This window comes from Onychostruthus taczanowskii, unplaced genomic scaffold (genome assembly GCF_017590055.1).
Source record: "Onychostruthus taczanowskii isolate IOZ18803 unplaced genomic scaffold, ASM1759005v1 scaffold35, whole genome shotgun sequence".
NCBI lineage: Eukaryota > Metazoa > Chordata > Aves > Passeriformes > Passeridae > Onychostruthus > Onychostruthus taczanowskii.
This window is the reverse complement of record NW_024500905.1, coordinates 1,807,107-1,834,764: the sequence shown is the minus strand read 5'-3', so window position 1 is coordinate 1,834,764 and position 27,658 is coordinate 1,807,107. Positions and strand designations below refer to the sequence as shown.

At 37.2% G+C, this 27,658-nt stretch overlaps 1 protein-coding gene across 1 annotated transcript in view; it reads left to right on the top strand.

The window, feature by feature from the left end:
* Nucleotides 1–27,658, top strand: part of TRHDE (thyrotropin releasing hormone degrading enzyme) — a 197,922-nt gene that overhangs the window by 165,718 nt on the left and 4,546 nt on the right. Inside the window, exons 13-17 of the mRNA XM_041411306.1 lie at nt 8,845–8,992; nt 11,078–11,175; nt 11,667–11,774; nt 22,974–23,141; nt 23,665–23,805. Coding sequence (XP_041267240.1) covers nt 8,845–8,992; nt 11,078–11,175; nt 11,667–11,774; nt 22,974–23,141; nt 23,665–23,805 — 663 coding nt within the window. The remainder of the gene's footprint in view (nt 1–8,844; nt 8,993–11,077; nt 11,176–11,666; nt 11,775–22,973; nt 23,142–23,664; nt 23,806–27,658) is intronic.

Genomic DNA, 27,658 nt, shown 5'->3' with positions numbered 1-27,658 from the left:
CTGTGTAGTGAGAGGGGAAGGGAACAGTCTCTGAGATTTGTTTTGGGAGTATTAATTGAACCAGATCTGAATTATGCTTCAAGAAACACTGAAGTCTGAGGTTAAACAAGAAGAGGAGTTAATGAGTGGAGCTTGCTGAAGGCTTCTTTGCAACTTCAAGTACTAGAAATAGAGCTAAGAGCTGCAAATATGGCTTGGCTTGAGGAATATGTGTTGGTGAGGCAGTGGTAAGTTTTTGTACAGCCTCAAAACCTGTGGCATTCTTTCGGAACCCTATCTTCTCATAGCAAACATACATCCATTCCCTAGGACTTCATATCATTTACATAGCCCTTTTTCATCCCCACAGCTGCCTGATCAGCCCTAGTCTCTACCTCCCTCAACTGTCCTCTCAAACCAAGCAGCTTTTTTGACCCCTTACCCCAGAGCCCGATTACTTTCCTTTCTGTGGGTCTGACAGGACTAATGTGGAGGGCAAAAGATCATTCTGCTACATTGGTTAAGGTAGCAAAACCAAGGCATTCTGAGAAGCTGGAGGTGTTGATCTAAACACCTTGACTTTCCTAGCATCAGAAAAGAGTATACTAATGAAGGCATAAACCAACTTTTCTAGTTATAAAAGACAAGACTGATGCCTCACTAGCATAAAGAAAGGAGCCTGCTGTCTCAGGCTAGTCACTGCTTTGCCTGCTGTTTTGACCTGACTGCACCATTGCTTCTCAGAAATGATCCTGCTTTTTGAGCTTATCTGATTGTTGTTGACCAGGATTGTTGTCTAGATGGGGTCTGGTCTTTGTCCATGTATGCTCTGTCTGCTGGAATGTTGTAACAGATTAGCTCCTTCCTATCTGTCTAGAAGTGTGTTTTCCTCTACCCAGAAATCAAGCAATAAATGACAGGAAGGACTGTGTTATGATTAAGGAAGGCACAGAGACTGAAGAAACCTGGGATGCTGTTTCTGCTGTAGTCTTCCTAGGTGATCTTAGTAAAATAACTTAAATTGTTTGTGTTTTCTTCCTTTCTGCAAAGTGGAGATAAGAGAATAGGTGAGGGTTTAAGAGAATTTCAGAGAATCTTTTATTATAAATATGTTTATTGGGAATTGCCTTTAGAAAAGGAATATCCAATTCTGTAGATATTCTGGCAAACAAAATTTGGATTGTATGTGTGTGTTCTCAAGATTGGAATTTTGTGCTGTCTGTATGAAGTTTCTAGCTTTTAAACACATCTTTCACTTGGGTGACTGATATGCAAATTATAAACATTAGACCAGGCAAACAGGGAGTGATGAAAAAGTATTGTGCATAGTAATAAACTAATTCAACTTTGATTCTGCTCAAACATGCTCTCATAGATATCGTCACCTGTTGACAACTTAATGAATAGAAGAGCTGTTTCGTTCTGCCCTTCACAACAAAAATCACCAAGAAAGAAAATAAATGACACTTGTAATAATTGAGTCATCTGAAATTGATGTCTATTAGCCCCTGAAATACATTCAAATTTCTTTACTTAATGTAACCCTGTGAATTACATACTTCTCAAAAATCATGATTTCATGATGATGGAAAACATGACATACCTTACTGCATAGCCTTAATATTTAGCAGTAAGATTATTCCTTTTCTTCCTGTATTGCTCCTTTTAAATTCATTTTTCTTTCCTGTGGGGAAGAAGAGGAAAGGAGAGATTGTGAACTACAGTTTGAAGGAATTTTTTTTTACAAACATAGAGGGATTTAGATTTGAGGTTTTCTTCTGTTTTCAACAGAGGTGAGTAATTCAAATTAATATTAGTCTTTGCTTATGTGGCAAGTCTAAAACTGTGCAAGATAATTTAAGCCACATAATAGTCCAATAATTGCATTGAATTTGAACTGTTCTTTGTAGGATGCTTCAAATGCACTTGTGTGGAGTTGGATGTCACTTGAAGAGTCCTTAAATATTTTGCATGTGAGAAAACATAGTAAGAAGCAGGCTTCACTTCAAACTGTCTTACTCTCTGAATCTTTTAATGTTGGAGACATTGAGTGCTAATTAAAGGTAGTTTCTAAAATGATCTTGTAAGCCAAAACTTGCTGTTGTATTCATCAAAGAGCAGATATGCATTCCTCTGCTGTTTATGTGGTGGTCCATAGCTGGTACAGATCATAATGTCTCCATCAAGTCGCTTGGGCATCTTAGAAAAATATAGTCCTTACATGGTCCTTACATAAAGTCAGCTCAATCCTGGGAGGGAAGGATGAGGCAGATTATTCTTTGATACTGGAGATCACAGGGCCTTTTTAACAGGTTGTCCGTTAGTTTTCTTTGATAAAACATTTCTTTCTGCAGCTTCTGTGGTTGAACATGGATGCCAGTCATCCTGAGTTTTTTTAATCGTTGACTTCTAGCACTGCAGGAGTTGAAGGGGAAATCTGTGACTACAAGAGTTAATTTCCCAGTTCTATGGGTCACCTTGCCCAAAGCTTTTTTGACATGTCAAGGTTCAGCATACATGTTTTTGCTCAGCTATCAAGGAATTGCTGTTAAAGTACTGTGGGAAAGAACATCCTGAATACATTGGTAGAGACACCAGTCCTTGATATGTTGTGAAAAAATGAAAAAGGCAGATACAGTTATATGTGGATGTTCATTGGTGCCAGGTTTGTCTGTGAGTTTTTCTAATCCACACACTTGACTGTTAAGGTAAAAGAATGAATCAACTGTTAAGAATCCCAGCTTACTTTAAATTGTTTGTAGGAGTTAATGGGTATAGTCTAATTATTGCACATGCACAGAAACAGAACTGATGTTTATCTGAGTTGCACATCTGTGTTCTGAAGAGCTGCATTTTACCCCTTCAAAATTACCCAGACAAAAAGCTAGTCATGTTTTACACATTTCTAAGAAACAGACAGGGGAGGGTGAGTTTTAAACCAGCAGCAAGTAAATCACCTCATTTCCATTGTTTCTGTAATGCAGACCAGTTTGCTGCCAGCTTGGATTTTCTAATTTTGATTTAAACACATGGCTTATAATGTCTTTGTTGGGTGGTGGGACTAAAGGATTTATGGTGCCCTTGTATGTGGGACTCTCATCACTGTATGGCAACCCTGTCGTTTTTGTGACGGAGTCTGTTTGACTGCTGCTGGATTTATGATAGAAATAATTCAGAACAGAGTAATAATTTTCCCTTGGCAATTACACTACCATTTGGTACTTTGTCCCTAAGGGGAAAATGAATGTTCCGGGATCTGTCCATAAGTTCAGTGGCTCAGTGTAAAGAACAAATCAAGGTCAGAATGCAGTTGAATACACACTGATGTTTCATAATATAATCTAGGTCTTCTACTTTTATCTGACTCATTAAATCCTCATGTAATTTAAAGATTATTTTTGATTGCCATGAGGTTGTTATTGGGAATTATTTGTGAGGGGTATTGCATTACCATGTTCAGTACTTTCTTTTTCTGTTCATTGCCACTTTTCTCTTTAGCAATGGCCACTGTAGCAAATTCTCCAGTGTAAGCAGGATAGTACCTTGCTAAGCATTGGTGCTTATGATATTATATGATATGATATCATAAACCACATAATACTTATATATAATTTCTGGAAATATCTTCTCCCACCTCTGTCCTTCCATAAAAATGATAGATCACATTTTCAATGCAGTTCGTCAGCAGTCTCCTTTGGCATGAAAAACCTGCTGAACCAGGATGTTTATATAGAGGTAATTTGTCCAATAACTAAACCAGATCTTTTTGCTGGTCCACGTTCCTGTTCTCCTGTTCTCCTCATCAATTTGGCAGGCAACTGTGAAATCGGGAACACAGACAGTAACACAAAACTCGTGTGGTGCTGAGTTTTTAACACATGCTCTTGTGTGTTGTGATGGTACAGAATGATTGACATGGTGGTAAACTGATGGGTTAGGAGAGTTAGGTAGAAATTGATGAATCAATGAAGCATCTCAAATGTTATCTTTTTGGTTAAATTTTGCTTTTTTAGTCCTGTGCTTCAAATGACTCAATGTGGGGAAAGCTGGCTTAGAGAGGGGCTTGTAGAGGTTGTTTTAAGCCTAGGCTGCTTTCTGTAGGACCCGTGATGTCAGCTCGAAACTCTCTAATCTGAAATACTATAAAGTGGGATATCTGCTTTTCGTAGTTTATATTGAAGATATGTAAATAACAGATCATTTCTTATATAATACGAAATAGATCTGTTGGCACTCTTCTATGAGTATTTACAGGGAAAAGATCAGAACTATGATATTCTTATCTTCTCTTGGCAGAGCAGTACTGAAATAGTAGTGTTCCTAGGCTATCCATTGGTAGAGGCCTATATAAACAAAAAAAATTCTGTCAGGAATTACATTGCTATGAATCTGCTTTGGGTAGGGAGACACTAGGTGAGTTATTAAGGCTGTTTTAATTCCAGGTACTATAGATGAAGTTTTGAAAACTTTTTAACCTTGCCCTTGAGAAATGTTTTACCTGAATATCAGTATGCTTTCAGCTACTGTTTATCTTTCAATACTGATTTAACTAATTTATCTGTTAAAATACTTGCCAAAACTATCCCAAGTTCCTCTGTGTAATTTTTTAAGGAAAAGATACATGCTTGCTAAGATTCCCAGGTGGCTACTGGAGACATACCTAGAAAAAACTGCACCTGTTTTAGACTAGACATAAGATTGGACATCACAGTATTTCTGTGGCGTTTATGCTTGTCACCTGGTTTCAGTATAGCTCATAATCAGTTCTTCCCCTAATGACAGACAATATTTCAATTTTTCTCCAAGATGGCTTGGCTAGAAAAGAACCTTCTCTCTTAGCCCTGACTATTATGCATTTGGACTTTGACAGGCAGTATCTGGTAGTAATTTTGCTGGACTTAAAGATAGCAATATGATTGATGGCTAAAAAGACACAAGAAAAATAAGGTTTTCTGTCACTGACCTTCCAGTGACATTCTTGAGAGTAATAAGTCAAGCTGCATGTGTAGAGTATGTACTAAACTTACACTCCCTAGTACCTTTGAGTGAATTTTTCTAGGCAATTTTATGACAAGGAAATTATTTTACAATTTTGCTTTTGATGGGAAGGTTGATAGTTTTAGTTTTCTCAGTATTGCTATAATGATTGTGAATAATTTCTGTTCAAAATTTCCACAGATCCATGTTTTTCCAACAGAGTTCACAGAAATACTCAGAACAGACTCATTCTCTGTTCTCCCTTCTTTCCTCATTTTGGTTATTGTCCTACTCCATAAATGCTTTTGCTGACCAGATCCTTTATATCTTTTCCAGACTCATTGTTCCAGGCTTGTGAAGGAGAATCCTAGAATCATGCCAGCACCCTTTGTCTGGTTTGCCACTGTTCAAGTGAGCCCAGTGCATCTTGCTGAATGCAGTATTCCCTGGGAAACAGGAGTCTTGAAGTCACTCTTAGCACTGGACAGGCTTTTAGTGTAAATTAAAAGAGTGTGACTATACTAAAATACAGACTTTAAGAAACCAGTTATTGTGCTTTGTGAAGATGCAGAATATTAGAGCATAGGTCACCATACAGTCACACTGCTTTATCGAGGCTTCTGCTTCTGCTGCCCTGGTTGTGATGGTTGTCATGGTAGTCATGCTACCTCCTGGGACACTTCACACAGGTCCTAGATCTGTGATCCGGATTTTAGGACTTCTTATACATTTTATGGTTCATTGTTTAGGTTGAGAGTTTTTTCTCTTTTATGATTTGTGGTGAAAGTTTCTCCTTATATCCTATTTTCTCAACTATGCATGTAAAATTTAGAAACCTTAGTGTTTTGGCCTCATCCTTACTAAAATTTTTCCTTTTTGTTTTTTTAAATTTTTTTCTGAATGAAAATACTCCTCAAGGGATGAAAACTGTAGTATATAGTTAATGATTTATAACATACACATTATATGCCACTTTTTATGAAAAAGGTGAAACAATAAATGTACTTACTACCTCTTGACAGAAGCTATTTACTACCAAATAGTCTAGGAGTGCAGTGTATTTGGACTAAAAAGTTAACAAACATGGCTTAGCGACTAGGGTAAAAGAATAGGGCTATCATGTTTTTCCATGGGCATCCATGAAATAAAATAGTGTAAAATATAAAGACTATTCTGCCAAGGTAATGTTCCTGAAGCACTTACTTATGTTTTATTCAGGAAAGTTGCTGTCTTAACTGCCACTGTAAGAGGATTTGAGATATGTCTCTGCTAAAGTTCTCTCAGAGGTTCATCTTCTCATCTGGACTGCCCAGCATGTGCTGACAGAAGAGTTTGACATTAATTGTAGCAGCCATAACCTCTTTTCCTCTAAACCATTATCTGAAATGATGAATTTGTTATCATTTATATAATAATGACAAGAATCTCCCTTCATCCCCAAGAATCTCCCGTCATCCCCATCCCTTCTCTTGGGATCAATTGGTTGGTGTGTGATTCTGATGACAACGGGCATAAGCTCTTCCAGGGTCATACCCAGAAAGGAAAGGAGGGTCAGGGGTAAACAGGGAAAAATGTAACTTTGCCACAATCTGTTCATGTAAGTTGCAAAATACTCTTAGGGAAACAATAGGGAAGGTGAGATTTGGGGGGTGAGACATGCATAATTGAATTGTCTGATAAATTTGGAAGTTAGAAGAAGTGAGTGATGAGAATAACAGCTGTTGTGAAGAGGATGAGTGACTATCATCATCCAAGAATCATGGTTTTGAAACTCATCAGGCAGCTCTGAGCTCAGGAATGAGATCAATCTCTGAGTTCACTTATGTGTCTTTATGGAAAAGGTAAGCTTAGAAAGAAATAATCTGTTTGTTTTACAGTGTTGTTTTCCTTTCTGCACTTAGTATAGGTAGATTGAATTTCAAAATATGAACTTAAATATCCATTAGTTGCAGCTATAATAAACAGTAATCTGTTTATTCCTTAAGCAGCATGTTTCCTAGAGCTATTCCTTGTTACTACGCCACACTTTTTCATGTCAATCAAATTATCAGTAAAAATAATCACAAACTCTGGTAGAAAATAATGATGTATATGCAACTTTAAGCTAGTTTGCCTCTTTGCTAATATTACTTCCAAGATTTTTAACTGCAGTCAGTCTAGTATGCTTCTGGCTCCATTAGTTATGTTTAGAGATCTTTGCAAAGTATTAAGTATTGTCATCTTAATGATACTTTGCTGCTTCAGAAACAAGACCTATAAAATGGAGTAGCCTTCTGTCTTCAGATGCATTGGACTTTGTCTGCTGCCTACTCTAAATGCTTTACCATTTTCATTTCATTTCTGCTCAGTTCCTCAGTTGGCACAGTGGGCTCCCCAAGTGATCTTGTTTTTCGTGCTTGAGTATGTGCTGGAACCAGAGTTGGAAACAGAGCTGATAAAATGTGGACAAAAATGACATGAAGCAGACTGGAGGGTGGGATAGATACTTTTGGAATCTGTTACATGAACTCACTTCTTTCGTGAGAACATGAAGAGAACAGAGTGTAATCCTTCCAACAGAGAGTATAAAAAATGAAGGCCTGCAAGATGTGGTGCACATTGCAAGGAAACAAATTGTTTCAAGCAGTGAGGCAGTTTTTACATGTTACTACAGCAGAGATAAAAATTTATATTAATTAAATATATGTTTATGTATGCAATGGTTAATTTCTGTACTAATGTGTGTAATTTTATTTATTTGCTATATGTTTGCATTTCTTCCACATTGAGGGAAATTACAGGAACATGTGCAAAGAAAGGAGAAAAACTAGTCTATGAAGCTATATCATACTGTAGCCTAATAAATTGAACTTTTTGGAATCTACCTTGCTGATTTTAAGTATTTAATGAAAAGAGAATTAGTATCTCCTCTCTAGGCAGATAGTTAACTCATTTTGGATTTAAACATCTGCATTAGGAGAAGAATAGACAATTTGTTTCTGGAAAGTTCACACCCACAGGGTTGCACTTCGTTTCTGCAGTGTGGATAGTTAAGAAAAAAGTGCTCTTCTCAAAAAGAAAGTGAGAGCAAAAGCTAAAGCTGGGCATTTTCTGTATTTGCTTTTTAAAGTAACTTTCAAATGCTTGTGTCTGTACTGCATTGTACATATAATGCTATTATTTCAGAACCCTTCCTGTACCCCCACCCCCACTCTTTCCCATGCAGGAGGATGTCTTTTATGATTGCAAAAATGGGACAAAATTTTAGCTGGTTGATTTATAAACACCTGAAAAAAATCTATAATTTGTGTGCAAAGTGCTGGAACATCCTGCACCAAAGTGGTGTCACTGGATAAGTCCTTCCAAAGTGACTTAAGGTGGTTAGAAGACAAGGAAGTTCTAAAGGAGAAAGAAAAGAGTGAGGAGAATAACTGTAAAACTAAAGCTTTTTCTTCAGCACTAGTTATTTTCAATTGCTGATGATCAGTAGAAATGTGCTCTCAAGCAAAATGCCTTTGGTTGTTGATTTTATGCAGACAGCTTTCTATCTTACAAATCAACAATGTAGCACCTTCCTTTTTTTTGGATTTTTTTTTTCCCTTAAGGGCTATTACTTCTTCATTCACGTCTTTCATAGCCAGAGGAATTTGTTCAAAGTAGGGATAGCTTGTCTGGTTTTCTTTCGAGTGTGTTCATGCCTTACTTCATCAAGTCAGTATGCTTCTCTGTGTTGGGAGAGATGGCAAGTTGCTGGTTTTTTATAAGGTTGATTTTTATGTCATTAAAGTGTGACGAGTTTATTATGTTTTTCTGCTTTTTAATTTCATTTGGGAAAAAACCAAGTTGCTTGTGCCCCATCGTGAATATCTTCTGAAAACCAATTTAATACTAACTTCTTCTATTGTGCAGAGCTGGTTATTTGCCTCAGAATATTCCTTTGGAGATTATGAGGTACCTTTCAGAGGAAAAAGATTTTCTGCCTTGGCATGCTGCCAGCCGAGCTCTTTATCCTCTAGATAAATTGCTGGACCGTACAGAAAACTACAATATCTTCAATGTAAGAGATACAGTCTTCCTCTCTTTCTTCCTCTGGTTCTTCCTTTCTTTCTTCCACTTACTCTCTGCATCTGTCAGTCCTTCCTGCCTTTCTTCCTTTTGCCTCTTCTCTCTCATATTATTGCCAAGATTTGAACTGTTCCCCAAGATACTGTTAATGACCTAGGAATATTAACTTTCTTCCTAATTACTCTTTATTTAAACATAGCAATGATCAAGCTTCGGTTCATTTGCAATTGAGCAGTGATAACTGTTGTTTGAGGCATATATGACTAGAAGAAGGAAAGGTAATTATCCCTTATGTAAAATATTATGACAAAATATTTCACTTAAAAGAGTCAAAGTATTCTATTGCCAGATTTTCCCTTTTGAGGAGCCCCGTGGTGATACTTAGGTGGATGCCCAAGATCAGCAAGAACAGCAAATACAGGCACAACTGAACAGAATACATGCAACTGAAGCAAAGATTTGTAGTCATTATTTCATCCCAAAATCCGTGCTGAATTCAATGCAGTTACCTTAATTAACAAGAATTAGATCACCGTTGAGTCAAAGGCCCATTCATAATTGTGTCCAATGGGACAGCAGTAATAGCTCCCAGTAGATAATTAAGATAGACATGGCAAATATTGTAACATTTAGCTTGTAGCTACACTGAAGCATGGTTTATGAAGTACACAGGGTTTGACTGCAGCCAGTGACAATTACAAACTCTTGGGATTTTTATTCACTATGAATTTTATGTAGTCTACATATTTTCAACAGCCAGCATACGGTACCTTTATGTAATGTTGTAAAGCCTTCAAATGAAGGAGCTTTTTAAAGCCTGAAATGCCTAAGGATGCTTTTTTCTTCTTTAATGTATATTTGTTTGTGTGTATGTGACCACAGACACCATGCTCAGAGAGAAGAAAAGTTATAAGTGACTGTATTTATATATATAGACATATTTTAATATGTAGATATATAGGTAAACACACCCACACCCCATGCATATACACAGAATTACCTGATGACATGGAAAATTATTTCTGTGGAACATATACTAAGGCCTACATGCAAACCAGAGCCATAATGTAAAATGCAGTTGAAATAGTTTGCATATTTAGTCTGCTGTTAACTGTAAAGAAAAATTCTTAGGAGTCTGCCATTGCTATTACACTTTTAAACATGGTTGTATAAAGAAAACACAATTCACAGTAAAATTCACAGCTGGGTAATGTTTTAGCGCTACTGATGGGAGTTTTGAAAGCCGAGGTGATAGCAGAGAAAATAAAAATCATTTTAGTCATAGAATAACATATCTGCTGGAGAAAGCTGCAATATGAATCTTCTTTTGTGTTGACATATATACATGCCTATGCATCTGTAATAATAAAATAGATGCTCTCCTATGCACTTCTGTGTGTCTCAGTTCTCTTTTATGAATTGGTGAATTCCACTGCAAAAAGATTACACTGAATACACAGACAGTGGTTTTCTTCAAAACTGATCAGAATATGTAAATAATGTGGTCTGTGTAAAAAGTAGAAGTTGCTAAAATATATCTTGTGCTTGTTTTGTTCCTTAAGCACATCAGGAGCCTAAACTTAAAGCATAGATAGTGTCATTAAATGTACAAAGCTTATTTGCAACCACATTGTTATGTATTCTGAAGTCAATTGACTGTACCCACATAATGTTTTGACCATGGCTATGGATATTAAAACAGTGTTCTTTTAAAAGTGAATATGCACGGTGTAGTCAAGATTGGCCACAAAGTAGAAATTAAGCTATTGACACTCTTGTAATTTCTCAGCTGTGTATTTTGAGTTCAAAGTAGCATGTAATAAACTTCTGAAATTCATGGATTTTATAACAATAAATTGTCTTACAGTCGGCATCTAATCAAGTAGCTCATCTAGAGACTGCTTATTACTATAGCAGTGAAGGAAGATTATAAGTGGACAAGTAGCTTTGCTAAGTCTTTGGAATTGTGTAAATTATTTGAGGGTACAAAGAGAGACCACAACTCACTAGTCAGCAGTATTTCAATTTCAAGTAAAATAAATTATTTTTAACATTAAATATACTTTTTTCTCCTCAGGAGTATATTTTAAGACAAGTGGCATCAATGTATCTGAAGCTTGGATGGCCAACGAACAATTTAAACAAATCACTTGTTCAAGCATCATACCAACATGAGTACTGTTATATTTACCTTTTTATTGTTTATTTGTGAAATATAATTATAGAAATGCACCCTCCTATAAATTAGTAATGTTTATCATAAATCAATCATTATTCCTTAGTTCTGTCACCCTTCTATTTTTTCCATTCTGGGTTGCATGGAAAGCAGAAACATGCTGTGAGATTAATTCTTCTTTCTTAAATTGAGAGAACATGATTTCCTAAGCCCTAACTTAATATCTGATTATTGTGGATTTCTAAAAACTTGTACTCATGTGTCCACAGAGGCTGGGGAGAATGCCTGACTGTAAATGGGGGCTGGTTTTGATCAATGACCTTTCTTTAGTTGTTGCAGGCATTAAACTGACTCTGAGATTTGTAAAGCCAGATTGTCTTTGATATGTTGCCCAACTACTGGTTGCTGTTGCTGTTACAAGAAGTAGTTTTTTGTAAACATTTAAACACATTTATTAGAGCAGCTTTATTGCTTTCTTTAATTTGGACAGAGAGTTGCGTCGGGAAGTCATCATGTTGGCCTGCAGCTTCGGGAACAAACACTGTCACCAGCAGGCTGCAACATTAATCTCTGACTGGATTTCTAGCAATAGAAACCGGTAAGTGGAGCTGCAATGTGTATTTCACATTTCTCCTACTGAAAGGCAGTACAGCTCTTCTGTTCCTGCCTGCCCTGTCTGCTGTGCCCTCTTTTGCAAAGCGTTTTTTTTTTCCAGGGGGAGGCAGAAGTTGCTGGCTGTCATTTAAAAAGGTCTGTGGGGTTTCAGAATGAATTATTTGACTTCACATATATGAGTGGGTGGAGGGGATTCTGCCCACTCCTGGTAAATTACTATTGGATAATTCTATGCTAGAAGATGGGAAGGCAGGTTTTAAGGATGGATTTAAAGGAAGAAAGATGAGTGAACACCGTGGTGTCAGACAAACATGAAACCTGTGTTGAGGTAATAGAGCAGAAGGTGCTAAACATTTAAAGAAGTGATAGGGGTTAGAGACAGAAGGACTGAGAAGTAAGGAAGGAGATGTGTTGGAGGGAAATGTTGCAAGGTATTTAAGGGTGAAGACTTGAAAATTAATGTGATTCAGGAATACATGGAAAAGCTCATGTAAGGTTTCAGAGGGCAGATAATATTAGAGCTGATGCCTTGAGCATAAGCAGCACTGTAGTGGTTTGACAGCAAATATGTAAGTTAGGCTGTCAAGACACAGGTTTATTCAGCTGAGGCAAAGGAACATGGGCCATGGATTGTATATGAAGTTTATCTTTTAAAGGAAAACATCTAAGAAATATGAGATAACTGAAATTTCAAATATATAAGTAAGTAGTGATCTATGGACAATGAGATCAGTGCAGATCTCATATAGGTTAAGACCACAACTTCTTTAGAAAGAATGGTGGATTTTCTGAATGTGTGAAATATTTACACTGTATACATTTGTACATGACATAATATTTTGGTTTAAAAGAGAATATTTTACTTTCAAATACAAAAGAAAAAGATAAGAGAAAAAGTCTCTCATTTTTAGTCACAGTCTTGTATTAACTTGGCAAAAGGATCAGATCTCTCTAGCCATACACGCAAGCCAGATTTTTCAGAGATTTCATGGACTTATCGGTGTTTGTTTGCAATTAATTTATCTCTATCTTTGTAATCTTTAAAAATCCTTTATGGGCATATCCAGTTACATAAATCTCCAAGTGTCTTTTAAACCAGCCATGAAAGGAAATCACTTTCCTATATGACTTTGAAATTTCTGGGAAAAAAAATAGCTTGAAACTGTTACTATGTACCTTTAAGTAAGATGTGTGTGAGGTAGAGGGTTTTCTTGTGTAAGGTGACACCGGATATATTTACCATGAAATATATACCCCAGGGTTTTATATGAATTCTTATCATAAGCAGCAACAATCAGTATGAAGCTATTTAAAGAGGCAGTTAAAGAGAAAGAATCATTGGAAACAGTCTGCAAAAGTAATTTACTTAGATATTCATTTGCAAAATTAGTTAATCAAACCTAGCATTACCTATTAGCATGCACAGCAGTAGATTATTCACTCTTAAAAAAGCTGTCACCCTGCAAAGCTACCTGCCTGTGTCTTTCTAATAGGATTAAGAAAGGAGGCATCAGAAAAGAAAAACATAACAAAACACAAGCTTATTGCTTTACTAACAGTAGCAAGAGAGAAAAGGAATAAATTTAAGGAGCTGTCAGAAGATTCATCTTAGCCTTTCAATGGGGCCGTTTTTGGTAGCAGAAGATTGTGGTTGCCAGCATATGATGAGTATTATGATAAAAGCACCACAGCAGGGCAGAGGAGAATAGCTACTAAGTTAAAGCAATGTGTTTCTCAAAGGAACTGCACAGTTTTGAAAATAATGTAATTACAGAATAGAGATTGACAGTCCGCTGATAAATAGGGGCACAACTGGCAAAGAAGATAGAGACACACTTTTTTTTATTTTTTAAGACTGTAGGATTTGTTCAGTCCTGCGCTCCAGAATTTCCCAGTTTTCTCAGAACAGTCTCACATCCTGAATGTAACTAATATATGAACAAAACTCATCTCCTGTCTACTTATATTGAAACAACATTACCAAGACTACTAGTAATAGCAGCTCAGTAAACACAAAATCAGCTTGTGTTTCACTACAGCAGCATTCATAGGGTATGTCAGTGTTCTCTCAGGAATGTTCAGATCCTGTTGAATCAGAGCTACCCCACAGCACCTTTACTCAGTTTAAGCTAACTCAGGCTGAAACCTGAAAGTAAAGCAAGGGCTCTTTTTACTGCTTTTTTTAGTAAGAAACCAATGATTCCACAATCAGAATTTAGTCAGCATAGTGTTTGAGTCATGCTTCTGCCTCTTTTAGCACTTTAGAGGCAATAACTAGCTCAAGTGCAAAGGGCAAGCAGATAAGTACAAGATATATGCAGAGAACACATGTGAGGTACCAGTTTGTATTCTTTCTCATCAATCAAGTGTTTTGTTCAGTTTGATGCCCTTAACAGCTGTTTGTGTATTTGATGCAAACAGCTTCCTCAGAACGTGTAGGATTTCCTCAGAGCTTGTTTCCTCACAAAGAAGGGGAAACTCATGCTGCTCCTCTTTCTCCAGACTTCTCTGACAACTGGTGAGAAAAGTTGGTGACAGATACAGAAACTCTATGTATCCTTGCCTAGTCCATTCCTTGTCAGCAATTACTGTAAATGTTTTTAGGTTTGCCATTCCTTCTTCTGAAACAAACCATGTAATTGACTGATGATTGCAAAAGGCCTGGTTTTGGTGGGTTTGCATAGCCAGGACACAAAAAGAGAGTTCCACAGAACTCAGAGCTATTTTATATATAGATATAATTTTAGTGTCACTGTGACAGTAAAGATAAAGGTTAATTTGCAGCATTATCACCCATCTCCCCCCCCCCCGAAAGTTTACACTGGAAGATGACACAAATTTTTCAAAGCAGTAGAGACAATGGAATTAGGTTTTTGTCTCAAGATTTTAATCAAGTGAAAATTAAGTTGGTATTAAATTAAAATGTGATATTAAATACCACATAAATGTACAGTCAGTAAATCATATAAGGGAGGTTTTTGATTCCCTGGCAATTACTGCAGTTAAAGTTGAAATAACTATAACACAGAATGTGCTATTAATAATACTGAAGAAATGCTAACATTCATAACTTTCTTAGCCACATGATTAATCGATGACTTTTTAGATGTTCTTTTGAAATGTTTTTTTCTGTTTTACTTGCAATATTTAGTTTTGGATAAAGTGTCAGGTAGTACAATAACATCTAACTCTGTTTTACTGGCATATGCTTACAATTGCTGTGGTTTTTAATAATTACATTTAATCTGGTAGGTCCAGAAATGAATTACCTTCTACTCTTCACAATAACAAAGTGAAGTAATTGTGATATCAGATACTGTTTGCATTTTGTAATTATATACTCTTTACTGTGCAAATAATTTGCCACTGTTCACCAAGTAAAATAATTCTTGGCACAACACCAGAGGTCCTCTTGTATTTTCGGTACTGTTTGAAAAAACCCTTAGATTTCTAGCTATAGTGCTGCAGATTTTCTTCTGGAATTAGTGAAAAAACCCAGTTTATATGTGATCTACAACACTAGCCTCTATGCGTGAAAGTGGAAGTCAGCTGAGAGGCTGTGAAGACTTGAATTTTTAAAGTGACTTAGATATTGTATTGTTTTTGGATGCCTGGCTCATAGAGCAGGATCAGACACTCAGAGTTGCGCTTCCTACAGAGGGATTTAGGGGCCTCTGAAAATGCAGCTGGCAGCAGCCACTGTGCTGTGAAGAGGCTCCTACCATGAGATTCTGAAGTGTGAGTGGGCCCTCTTAGGGTCCAGCACTACAGGTAATAGGAAGGATACCTATATCAAATGAATACATAAATGGCAATCGTAGAGTATGGGGTCCTTGCAAAAGATGCCTTTCAATATTGTCACTAAAGCAGGAAAATGACTGCTCCTTTTCTTTTCCAGCACAGCTGCTCTTCAACACCATTTCAAACAGTAGTGCTGACATTCCAGCAGCTTGCTGTGCTTCGGTTTATTACCTCAGCCCTGTATCTGCCAATACAGAAAGCAAGCCTGATGACCTCTCTGTGAGGTGTTTGGGACAGTATTGAGATGCTGCAACACACTTTCCTCTTCTAGCTTCAGCTCAGCTTCTGGAATTTATTTCATTAGCAAGAGAAACAATACAGCTCTCCAGTCTAAAGACGAAAGAGCATTCATCTCAGGAAAAAGGAGCTTCAGTATCTGAAATACCAGAAATACTTAGTGTGCAAGGGACTTAAGGTGGTATTGCTCATGACCACTTTTTCAGGGCAAAATGCAATGGAAAAAAAGAAGAAGCATAACTGAGAAAGGAATTTGTTTGTACAAGGAGCAAACCAAGCACATAGCATCAGAAGCACAAGAGATTGTAAGGAGACATCTTGTTTTGCTGGTTTAGGAATTGGTATATTTTAATCCTTGCAGTTGTTAAAAAACAATCATTCTTTCTACTGAAGATCTGAGGTTAGACTTCAAAGTAAGTCTTGCAGTATTGTAATCAATGAATTTAAGTAATTTTACTCATTTTTTAAATGGCTGATTGCTTGAAGGGCTCTATTTACTTCTGACTTGATGGTGATAATAATTTTCACTCTCTTAAATTTGGATATATGCTGGTCCTGTATTAGAGCAAAGGAAACCCTTGAAACTTTCATGTTGATGTTCAGAAGAATACAGAGTAGAAAACATATAACCATGTTGAAATTTCCCTTGTAGTTTGAGAATGTACAGTTACTGGGATTCAGTCAAGAGCAGAATGTTGTACAAGAGAAGCTACTCTTGGCTGAAAATAAAGATGTTTGCTGCTACCTTCATTTAACTGAGCTCATCCCTGTGGAGCTTTCATGTGTGAAGAAATACATTATTCACACTCCTTAGATATAACAGCATTGTAGTTCAGCCTAAAAAATTAGCAAAATTACCATCCAATGCCTGCCTGAGCTTAATAATCAGCCTTGTTAACCCCTTTAACCTTCACTGCATCTATTCTGAAAGAAAAACATGTTTCTAAGAGGATTAGCATTTTCAGACTTCTTGCCTTGGATAGGTTGAGTAAACATGTATTTCTGAAGTTCAGGAAAGAATGCATGGAGAGCTGCAATATATAAACTCTTGACAGGTGATAACAGGGGGTAATATTCAAATACACACCATGATGGCTCAAAGCATAACTTACCCATAGACATGAGCATGTTTTTACAAACATTTCTGTGGGTGCAGGCACAGTTGTCTTCCAGCTACTCTTACCATACATCAGCTACAGGTTGCCACATATGCATTTCTGCTGGCAAAGTTGACTGTGGATGTATGCTTGCTTGGGGCGAAGTTAAACAGGATGGTGTAAACATGAATATGTGAGAGAGCTGCTTTGATTCGAGACAGCTGATTTTGCCTTCAGCAGAAAAAGGAGTTCTGATTCTATTAGTAGAGCTGTGGTGATGCTGTTCTGCTGACATGCAGCACTGAACAGTGGGAGATGATAGTATTGCATCAGACACAGTTATGTGCACATGTTCTGTTGGAAGGCCCCAGCTAGTCATAGCCACTTTCTTTTGCTCTGATTTTAAACTTCTTTAGAAATGTAAACGTTGCTATTTATTGCCATCATTTACATGGAAACAACGTATCTTAATTAATTGCCTTAGTACCCCTAGAAAACTTAGGGTAAATGCATTTTACTGATGCTGATGTCATATCTATCACTTTGGGGTGATTTTAGCTTGAATGCATTTTTTGCTATTTGTACTATTAATCTTCTGTCACCATCACTTTGATCAGTTTTGATGATGTTTGCAGTGAGGAGTGCAGGCTGTTGCACTGAATTAGGCTAAGCCAGCATCCATTCTGTAACCCATGGGTTAATGAAATATGCATTTGTCTGTCTTTGTGAATGAGAAGTAGAGACTGATGGACCATTCCAAATGCAAATACAGATCTTTTAAAACTGTTCTGGTCTAATCATTCCAATTGTTCCAAGAAATCTTGGAGTGCTGAGGTGGGGCCATGTCACAGGACCAGTACATGGAGCTTCAGACAAGTCCTGTTTTAGCCTCAGATATTGGCAACAGTTTCAATTAAGAAATTATTCTGGCTCGCAAGTACTAAGGATGGCAGATGAGGTCTATTTTAATAAAATGAATTATTTATCAAACAGACAGGAGATAAAAGACAGAAGATCTTAATCAGAGTTACTTACTACACAGTATAAAAATAAAAGGAACTACTAGTAGATTACAGCATGACATGAGCCAGTGGATGACATCAAGGTGCCTCTGTTAAAGCTAGAAAAAGGTATAGTATTGATTAGGAGTCAAATGTAACTTACCACTGAAATAATGACAATGTACACAGATTCCTTCACTCAATCTCAGTGGGACTAACTGGGAAGCAAGCTTCTCTACTCATGGGAAAAACACACATTTCTATGGAACGTGTAGAGGATTTCTGCCTTGTGAGAGTTTGGTGTAGTTTTTAGTTTGTAAAGTGAGGTGTCTGTCAATGAGAAATCTAACTTACCTTCTAAATCTCACATCAACATTAAGATGTTTATTGGCAGTTGTGAATTACCAGACCTCTGTTAACTTTATGGTGCCAAAAGAACTCACTACAAGACAGCTATTCCTCTTTCAGTTATCTGACTGGTTAACAAGCAACAGATAAGCTCTTGTGAGGAGCAAAGTGCCCTGCTACAGGCCAGAGATCCCTGAAAAGAGGAGATTAACTTTCCTGTTCTGTCTGTGGGTTTCATGTCAGAACACATCTGTGTGTTGTTTTCATTACAAATGAGTCACTTTTGGTTATGAAGTAATGAAATCAGGATCTTACATCTCTGCACACTAATACTAAAAAATCTCATCTTATCTTTTAAAGTATAATGTAGATATGGGCTTTTTCAGTGCCTACTGTTCGCCATTTCACATCTGTCATGCTGCTGTGTTGTTTAGGAACATTGGTTAATTCTTTATTCTCTTAAGAAAGGTGTAAATAATGAAGTAAATGTCTTCCATCAATAATTTGAAGGACAGTGATAACCAATAAGCCAAATTTGTGCATCGTGAACCTCCACACTTGTTCATGCAGATTTTGTACTTCCTCCACAAGGAATAATGGATTCATATCCATCCACCTGCCTGAGCTGGCAGTGTGCTTAATTGCCTGCACCTTTAACAACTCAGTGGAAATGCCGCCAGAAAAACAATTGCAGGCATATATAGCAGTGTGTTGCATGTCTATAAACAAATAGATCTCCCCATAGATCTGAGGGAGTAGTAAATTACCAGTCATTAATTGAAGAAATTGCAGTGAAGTCTGGCGTAGGTGATAGAAAATCAAAAGTTTTTCCAAACAAGCATTTTTTTCTTTCGTTTTCTTCCTCCTTTATTTCTCTATCTAATTACTTGTGCTAGATAATTTTATTTCTGTGTTTCACATGCACACAGCAGTGCTACTGTCTTGCAACAACTTAGAAATTTACTTAAGTTTAACCACCTACATAAGTATTTGTGAGAACATGGCCAACAGGTTAATTACTTTTGTTAGTTTCTTGGAAGAGGCACTGGGTTCTTTCAAGGGATTGATGCCTAGCAGCTATTTTTGGAAATTGTTAGCAGCAAACATGAAGAAATGAGAGTTATTTTAATTTTTTTTCACACACGGGTGTCTGATAAATGTAAAAAAATAAAGTGAATCCCTTCTTCTGTGTTTGCAACCCCTAGAAGCTTTAATTACTGAAAAAAATCAGGCATAGCTATTCATGCATTTTGAAATGTTTCTGGAGCTTTGCCAGCTAATGTGAGCCAGTGTTGCTGAAGTGATTTACTAATTAATTGGTTGTTACAACATTTGAGTAGAATCTTGCACTCGAGTCAATAAAACTTAAGGAGGAAAAAACCACTGTTGAGTGCATAACTTAATCAAGGACGTAGCACTCTGAAAGGCCTTCTGGGTCTAAATAGAGAGAGGACTTCATCTTCTAAAAGGTGAAATGGGCCGTTATGGGGCAGCTGGTTCAGGCAGTGTTTTTGTCTTCTGACTTCTGTGTGCCACCACGTTAAAGTGACCCTATATGTAGCGATTATGGATTGGCAGTAATTAATTTGAAATCCTTAAAATTTAGATAGATTAGCCTCTAATTTTCTCATTCAGGGATGATCTCTCCACAACTTTGCAAAACAATTGATCAGAAATGACCATATTTTTGTTGCAAAAACTGTCCAGAATGGACAAAGGCATATCTACTGAGGGATTGGTGCTGCAAGGAAGTGCTTAACTCATCACTCAGTTACTAAAATCAGTGTTGAAGAGCTTGACTATGCTGGTTGCATGTTCACTTGTGGGGGATCTGCAATAGGAATGGGAAGGAGCAACAGCAGAAACCATCACTTGAGGGATGATGTATTCTCTGCCTGCCTCTGTGAGACCCATGTGATACCTGAAACTTGGGAGCACAGGACAGGGACTGAGCATTGCTTTGCCCCAGACACCTTGAGTAGCCACATCCTCAGTTAATGTCCCCTGAATTCGAGGTGTGACAGGCACCTGAATGTTGAGTCCATCACAGCTCTGTACCTCAGTTTTCAAGGGGAAGTTCTGCCCTCTCTCTTTAGACTGGATATGTGCTGGATATGGCAGAGGATCATCCCCTCCTCTTTCTGCACAATGGTGCCAGCAGCATGACTCCTGGAGTTTGTAATAGAGAATGGGAGTATAAGATTTGGGATTGAAGTTTTAAAAAATAAGCTGTATGGTGCTCTTCTTTATAATAGAATCTGTATTACAGATCTGCCAACAAAGTACTAATACTTCATTCTTGTTTCTTATCTAAGCCTTTTAACCTATTAAACAAGATTATAAATATAGTCATCAAGAAAAATAGGCTTAAGTTAAATGTTAAATTGTTACAAAAATAAGAATAATGTTCCTGATTAATTTTCTTTGTCAAATAGAACCCTAAATGGTGTTGAAACTCGTTACTTAATCAAAGAGCTGTCTAAATTGTGTGCATTTATATTTAAAAAATTAAAACACAATTTCCCCAGAAGATAAATAATTATGGTCCAATTTTATAAGTGTATCTTCAATTGTTAGAACATACTTTAAATAGGAGCAAATATGTACCAATTAATTATGACTTAGAACATTATTCTTAGCTCATTGTAGAGCTTTATAATTCACTCTCGAAAAAAAGAAATCCCTGTGAAGGCAGAGCACGATTTTAATTATTTTTTTCTAACTGTTTAATTTTTAACTTTTTCTCCCAAAATGTTTAATTTTTAAATGAGCTCGACTAGCTACATATTTCATTCTCACCATCATATCTCTAATGCAAGAAAAATAAAGTTTAATAAATTGGATCAGTATTCAAATTAAAGCCATTTAAAGTGATGCTCTTAAACATTTACTTTTATTCTTCTGAAGTATCCATCAATCATATTAGCTCTTTAAAAATGAGAGCAGCCTTGAATGCACAGATGAGGTTTCACTAGAAACAGGATGTGTTCTGCAGTGTTACAACCCAAGCAGTACCAAAATAACGGTAATTTTATCCACTTGACTCGGTTAATACAAGGGGCAAACATCCACATGCTGATCTAGTGCCTTGGAACTGCAATTTTCCAGGAACCTATAATACTAAAAAACCTGTAGACTGGAGAGATTTCAGATATTTAGATAATGATAAAATACACACCCAAAATGACTGGACAAGAGAGAAAGCAAAAATCCCCACAAATGGACAAAATTCAATTAGAGGAGTCTCTGTAGGGGCAATAGTTAAAGAGAAATTACTTTGGGGATATTTGCATTTTCATAAGCAATTTTCATTTCCACAAGAGGAACCCTCCCTGTCTATAGTGCTGATTACAAACCTCTCACAGGAGTAGTTTGTAGTGTTTCATAGCTGTACATTTTGTAGTTTCTGAAGGTAAGCCTTTTAAAAGCAGTATTTGTGTCCAATGTCTTGGTTTGTAAGGGCTGAGTTTTTTCACATTGTCCTAATTACTTAGCTTATAGGTACAGACCTAAAACTTCCCCTGGAGCAGTTGATTGGATGATTTTGATTAGATCTGCAGCACTGCAAGTATACTACTACTGATTTGTTGGCAGTAGAGTTTTCTTAGCAAGGAAAATGGTGAAATCTAGGCTATGATCATGGGATCAGCTCCATCCCTTAAGGTCTCCGTCCTTGCCAGAGATGCAAATAATCCTGTGCTTACTGACTACAGTGCTGCTAAAATTGCTGGTGTTGGCCCTTAGGAAAAAATGGCTAGCTGGGAAAGCCCATTGAATTGATATGTTTTACTGTAAATTTTGAAAGTGAGGAGTGCTGTCTATTCTGGGGTTAGACATCCACTTCTATGTACATCTGCTGCTGTGTCTGTACTAGCCAAACAGAGTGACAATCCTACCAGCCCACAGTTCCTACCTGAATTAGTGGGACAGTGGTACAAATGTTTCAGCTTCTGTGCTTGTATAGGAAACATAAGCAAGGTAGGAAATTGAAAGCCCAGCTGAGACCTTTTTAGAAGAACACTGTACATATGCACATACTATATATATACTAGGTCTGAATTTGGTAATTTAACTGTAGTTTGAGTTGATATTAATTTAACAGTAATTACCGTTCTCTATGGCACAGCTGGTTTTTTACTGGTATTATGTGCTAAAAAAACCCCAAACAACCAGATCTTTCTGTTTTCCTCACTCCTGACAATATCATGTTTAAGTATTATTGTCACAGCACATCCTTTCTTACTTGTATGTTATTCTATGAAGATAAGCACTTTCCAGCCCAAGAAGGAGGAGTTTCTGGTTGCTCAGGTCCTATTGTAAAACAGTGCAAAGGACAAGAAGAGCAGATTTGGCACAGAGCCCAGCAAAAGTGATATGATCCCGTACTAATTTGGAGAGCTTATGTTACCTGTAGGTTATGTGGCACATTGTGAGTTGATGAACTACGTGACCAAATTTTGTAGTCTTCTGACAACGTGACGGTGTTATGAAGAAAATGGCAAGCATGTGCTATCCTTTAGAAAGCCCATTAGGATGGCCTGGAAGATGTTGGTGGCAGGAAAGAGAAGCAAATGTAATTTTCAAAAAAACCCATTACTGTTGGACAGTAATTTTGAAGTCTCAGAAATGGTCCTCCTTTGTATCCAATATCAGGAGGCTGCTTGTTTACCAGAATGCTAATACTGACTTCTCTTGTAGAATCCCACTCAATGTGAGAGACATTGTCTACTGTACAGGAGTTTCACTGATGGATGAAGATGTATGGGAGTTCATTTGGATGAAATTTCATTCTACCACAGCAGTGTCTGAGAAGAAAATACTATTAGAAGCCTTAACTTGCAGTGATGACAGAAACTTGCTCAACAGGTAAAAAATATTCTATATTTGAATCTGTTACTAGTAATCGCTTCAACAGTTTTGGGTCATCACTTGAGCTTTCATCTAAAGGACAGAAATTTGCTTTTCAAGTACAGGCTTACTGTCTGTTTAAACTATCTTACACTTTTGCATTAATGCATATGAAAATCGACACATATTATGTTTTCAGTTCCAGATTTTCCTTTGTTCATTGGAAATGTTTAAAATCTTGTAATAATTGTCAGGTTTTTTTGGTACCATGTCCTTTATTTACCATGTCTTGACCATTCTGATCTTACAAATTTTATAAAAGTGCGCATGTAAAGTTGCACTCAGCTTTTACTGAAATCTTTTTACCTCAGGATTTTTCTGATTCCTAAATGTGTCCAGTCTTTGGAATCATAGAAATAAACCACTGAACTCATTTGGAGACTTAAAACAATTCAGCAGTTATCTTTTTTTTCCAAGAGTTTTCTGATGGACTGATGTTAGACAATGTGTTTGTGAAACTAAATGTTGTTTCTCCCACTAGACTTTTGAATTTGTCTCTCAACTCTGAAGTTGTCCTGGATCAGGATGCAATTGATGTGATAATCCACGTAGCTCGAAATCCGCACGGAAGGGATCTTGCTTGGAAGTTTTTCAGAGAAAAATGGAAAATACTGAATGCTAGGTAAAGATAATAATTCTTAATTTATTTTCATTTTCTTATCTTGATATAATTTGTGTAAGTATTGTAGAGGTGTATATTTATGTAAGTTCCTGAATCTAGTCCATTCTCTTTTAATCCATAAATAGAGATGTCTCTAAATATGAAATAGCTACATATGAGTCATAAATGCATTTATTCATGGATTATCACACACACGCATAGAGACATTTGTCTCTTAGCAATCATCTGTATATATATTAGTGTATTGTGTCTGTGCTTATGATAATGAATTTTATCTATATATGAAGTGCTGCAGTCGTATTTTTACTCAGAGAAAAAACGGCAGTTCCCAGAGGAATTTTTCTGGTTTAAAGTTGGATAGAAAAAATACTCTTTTCAAAAATATTATTTCAGCCATGGAAAAAATTCACATTTTGAAACATTTAAATTTTCAAAAGGATGTTAATATAGTGTCATCCCCTTTCTTTCCACTCTGTATTTTAGGTGAGTTTCAAGTAATAGAGGAGCAGCATTTTGAATTAAAAATAGATGGACAGGAGACAAGGTTGCTCCTTACAACTGCTTCTCTGTCTCTTTGAACAAATGCTACAGGCTCCTACTCTGAAGCCCAGTCAACATTTTAAAATCCTCTTTTGATGAAGATTTTGATATTAATTCAATGAGTCATAAATTTCTGTAGTTCTTCAGGGACAGCCTGAGGGCCTGAAAGATTGCACGGCAGCTCATCTGATACTGACATATTAAAAAGGACCACAACTTGGATGAGATTCAGATTCTCAAAGGCAGATGTCCAAGATTTTGAGGCATCCCATGCCAGGTCACACCTTTGGTGTTGGCAGGAGAGGCATTACAGATCTGTTCCATTCTGGACTTGCGAGGAGCCAACTGTTGTACCACAGAATATTTGAAATGGTATATTTAAGGTGCTGTATTTAAGTAAATCCCAGTGCCTGATGAATACGTGTACAAACTTCCTAGAGGTTTCACAGCATCAAAGTAAGACTCAAAGAAACTCAGACCCTGAGTTTAGTTTTTCCAAAAATTCAGAAAATTGTTCATGCTGTTTTGGATAATACTTAGTGGTGTAGTGAGATTTTAGAAGAAGTTCATCTGGGAAAATAGGTTTGAGTTGGATTTGGTTTTGGAAATTTTTATTGCAGGAGCATACTTCTTGAAAGCCATTTCCAAAAAAGCTCCAAAAGTACTGAAGAGTTTAAAAATTAAGAATTCTCTGCTTTTGGTGTTATTATTCCAGAAACTGGACTTTTAGACAGAAACTGGATGGCAGATGTATTACTATTGCACAAGCCAGTTCAGATAGCAAATAATTTTTCAGGTCCTCCAGGGATTTATCCAGAGTTTAGGCATAAAGCCATCACAATCTGTATTGCTACAAACACATATGCTGTAGCTGTGTCCTGCCTTAGTAAATATATTTGTCTGACAACCTGGCTAACACCTGTGATTTTAGATGTGGACAGTATTAAGCAGTGTAGACAAATAGAAAATATTTAACAAACTGTGCCACATGCCAAATCTTTTGGGTTATAATTTAAAATAGCTTAACTTCACCTAGAATTTGAATTATACTTATTTCACTTGCTAGGGGTGCATCACTGTGTAATCTGAATTCATAACAATCAGTAAGACCTCATCAAAGACCTGTTATTGTCCTTTTTTAAATGAAAATAACAGAGAGTTTGTCTTTTTGCTTGACACTCTCTTTGTGTTACCTTCATTCAGTTTGATCTCCACACACAAGTCAGAGCCACCAAAAATATTGTAGCAGTTGCTTTTTCTAAACGTGACATCCAGTTGAGTTTCTTTTGATCACCAAAAGCTTCAGTGTGGTGAAATGAAATAGTTAATGCAAGCTGTACATACATGTTATATAATAAAAGTAATGTTGTTTTGTAATCATAGATTAGAACCTTTCAGATGAGACTTTGATAGAGTAGACTCAGACTAATTAATACCTTTCCCCTTAACTGTTCAGTGAAACAGTGACACAATAGCATGCAAGGTCCTACACCTCGGTCACGGCAATCCCAGGCTCAGCCACACCCAGACTGGGCAGAGAAGTGATCCGAGAGCAGCCCTGAAGAGAAGGACTTGGGGTGATGGTTGATGAAAAACCTCAACATGACTCAGCCATGTCCATTCACAACCCAGAAAGCCAGCCCTGGGCTGCATCCAAAGCAGAGTGGTCAGCAGGGCAGGGCAGGGGATTCCACCTACAGTGCTGTGTGCTGTTCAAGTGTCCCCAGAGTAGGAAGGACATGGAGCTGCTGCAGCAAGGAAGGCCATGAAGTTGGTGAGAGAACTGGAGCACCTCTCCTACAAAGACAGGCTGAGGAACTTGGGGCTGTTCAGTCCAGAGAAGAGAAGGTTGTATGGAGACCTAAAAGCAACTTTCCAGTATCTGAAGGGGCCTACAATGAAGCCAGAGGGGGAGTCTTCATCAGGAACTGTAGTGATAGGACAGGGAGGAATGGTGAGACACTGGAACTGGTTGTCCAGGGAGATTGGGAATGCCCCATCCCTTGGCAGGGTTCAAAGCCAGGTTGGATAAGGCCTTGAGCAACCTGGTCTAGCAGGAGGTGTCCCTGTGCATGGAGGGGTGGGGTCTGGATGATCTTTAAGGTTCATTCTAATCCCTTAATGTTCTGTGATTCTATGATTAGGTTTCTGACTTGAGCTTACCACACTACTGCACTTTAAAAATACAAGCTCTATTGTGGAATTATGGTTCAAGAAGAGCATGCACGTCTTGGAGCAAGTGCCAAGGACAGTCACAAAGGTGATAGGACGCCTGGAGTATCTGATCTATGAAGACAGGTTGAAAGAGTTGGGAATGTACAGCCTGGGGAAGAGAAGGCTCTGGGGAGACATTATAGCACCTTCCAGTACCTAAAGGGTCCTTACAGGAAAACTGAAGAGGGACTTTTTACAAGGGCATGCGGTGATAAGGCAAGGGGAAATAGCTGCAAACTGAAGGAGTGCAGGTTCAGATTAGATAGTAGGAAGAATTCCTTTATTGTGGGGGTGATGAGGTGGTGTTGGATAGGACTTTGGGCTACCTGGTCTGGTGAAAGGTGTCCCTATCCATAGGAGGAGGATTGGTACTGTATGTTACTTCCAACCCCAACCATTCTAGGATCCTATGATTCATGTAGACTTTGTCCCAAGGCATCCTTTTTTTACAATTATAATTTATTATTTAATTTGATTCAAATTTAAAATACTTTGTATGAAACATTAATTTAATAAGGTGATATCTCAGTGGTATTTTCCATTTAATTTAGTATAAAAAGTGTTGATGTTTCAGATAGTAAAGTGAAATAGCTGAGGGGGATTAAATTACAACTCTATTTCCTCTTACTTTTAAACATAGCATGTCAGGGAGTTAGGATTGCCACAAAATATTGTTCACATTTTATGGTATGCTTGTATTCACATTGTCCAGAACATTGATGATGTATAACGTCTTCAAAGTCACTCATATAATTTACACAGGTGACTTAAAAATTGAGGTGCCTAACAAGTCTTTAGTAAGAAATCTGTGGGACTAATCTGTGCTACAACTCTTAAGAAGAGAATTGAAAATACTACGCTTGACTTCATGTTACCTGAGCATGCACTACCTTGTCTCCTAAAGCATTTTCATGCTGTGAGCACGTGTCAGTGTGTGAAAATTTAATACATCAGATGCCTATAAGAATTCCTTCATTCTCAAGTGCTGAATCATTTGTCAGCATTTGGGAACTTGACAGTATTTAGGAAGGCATTTATATCTGTCCAAAGTAAATGGACTATGCTGCCTCTAGAGATTGCACAAGTGCAAAGCCTGTAC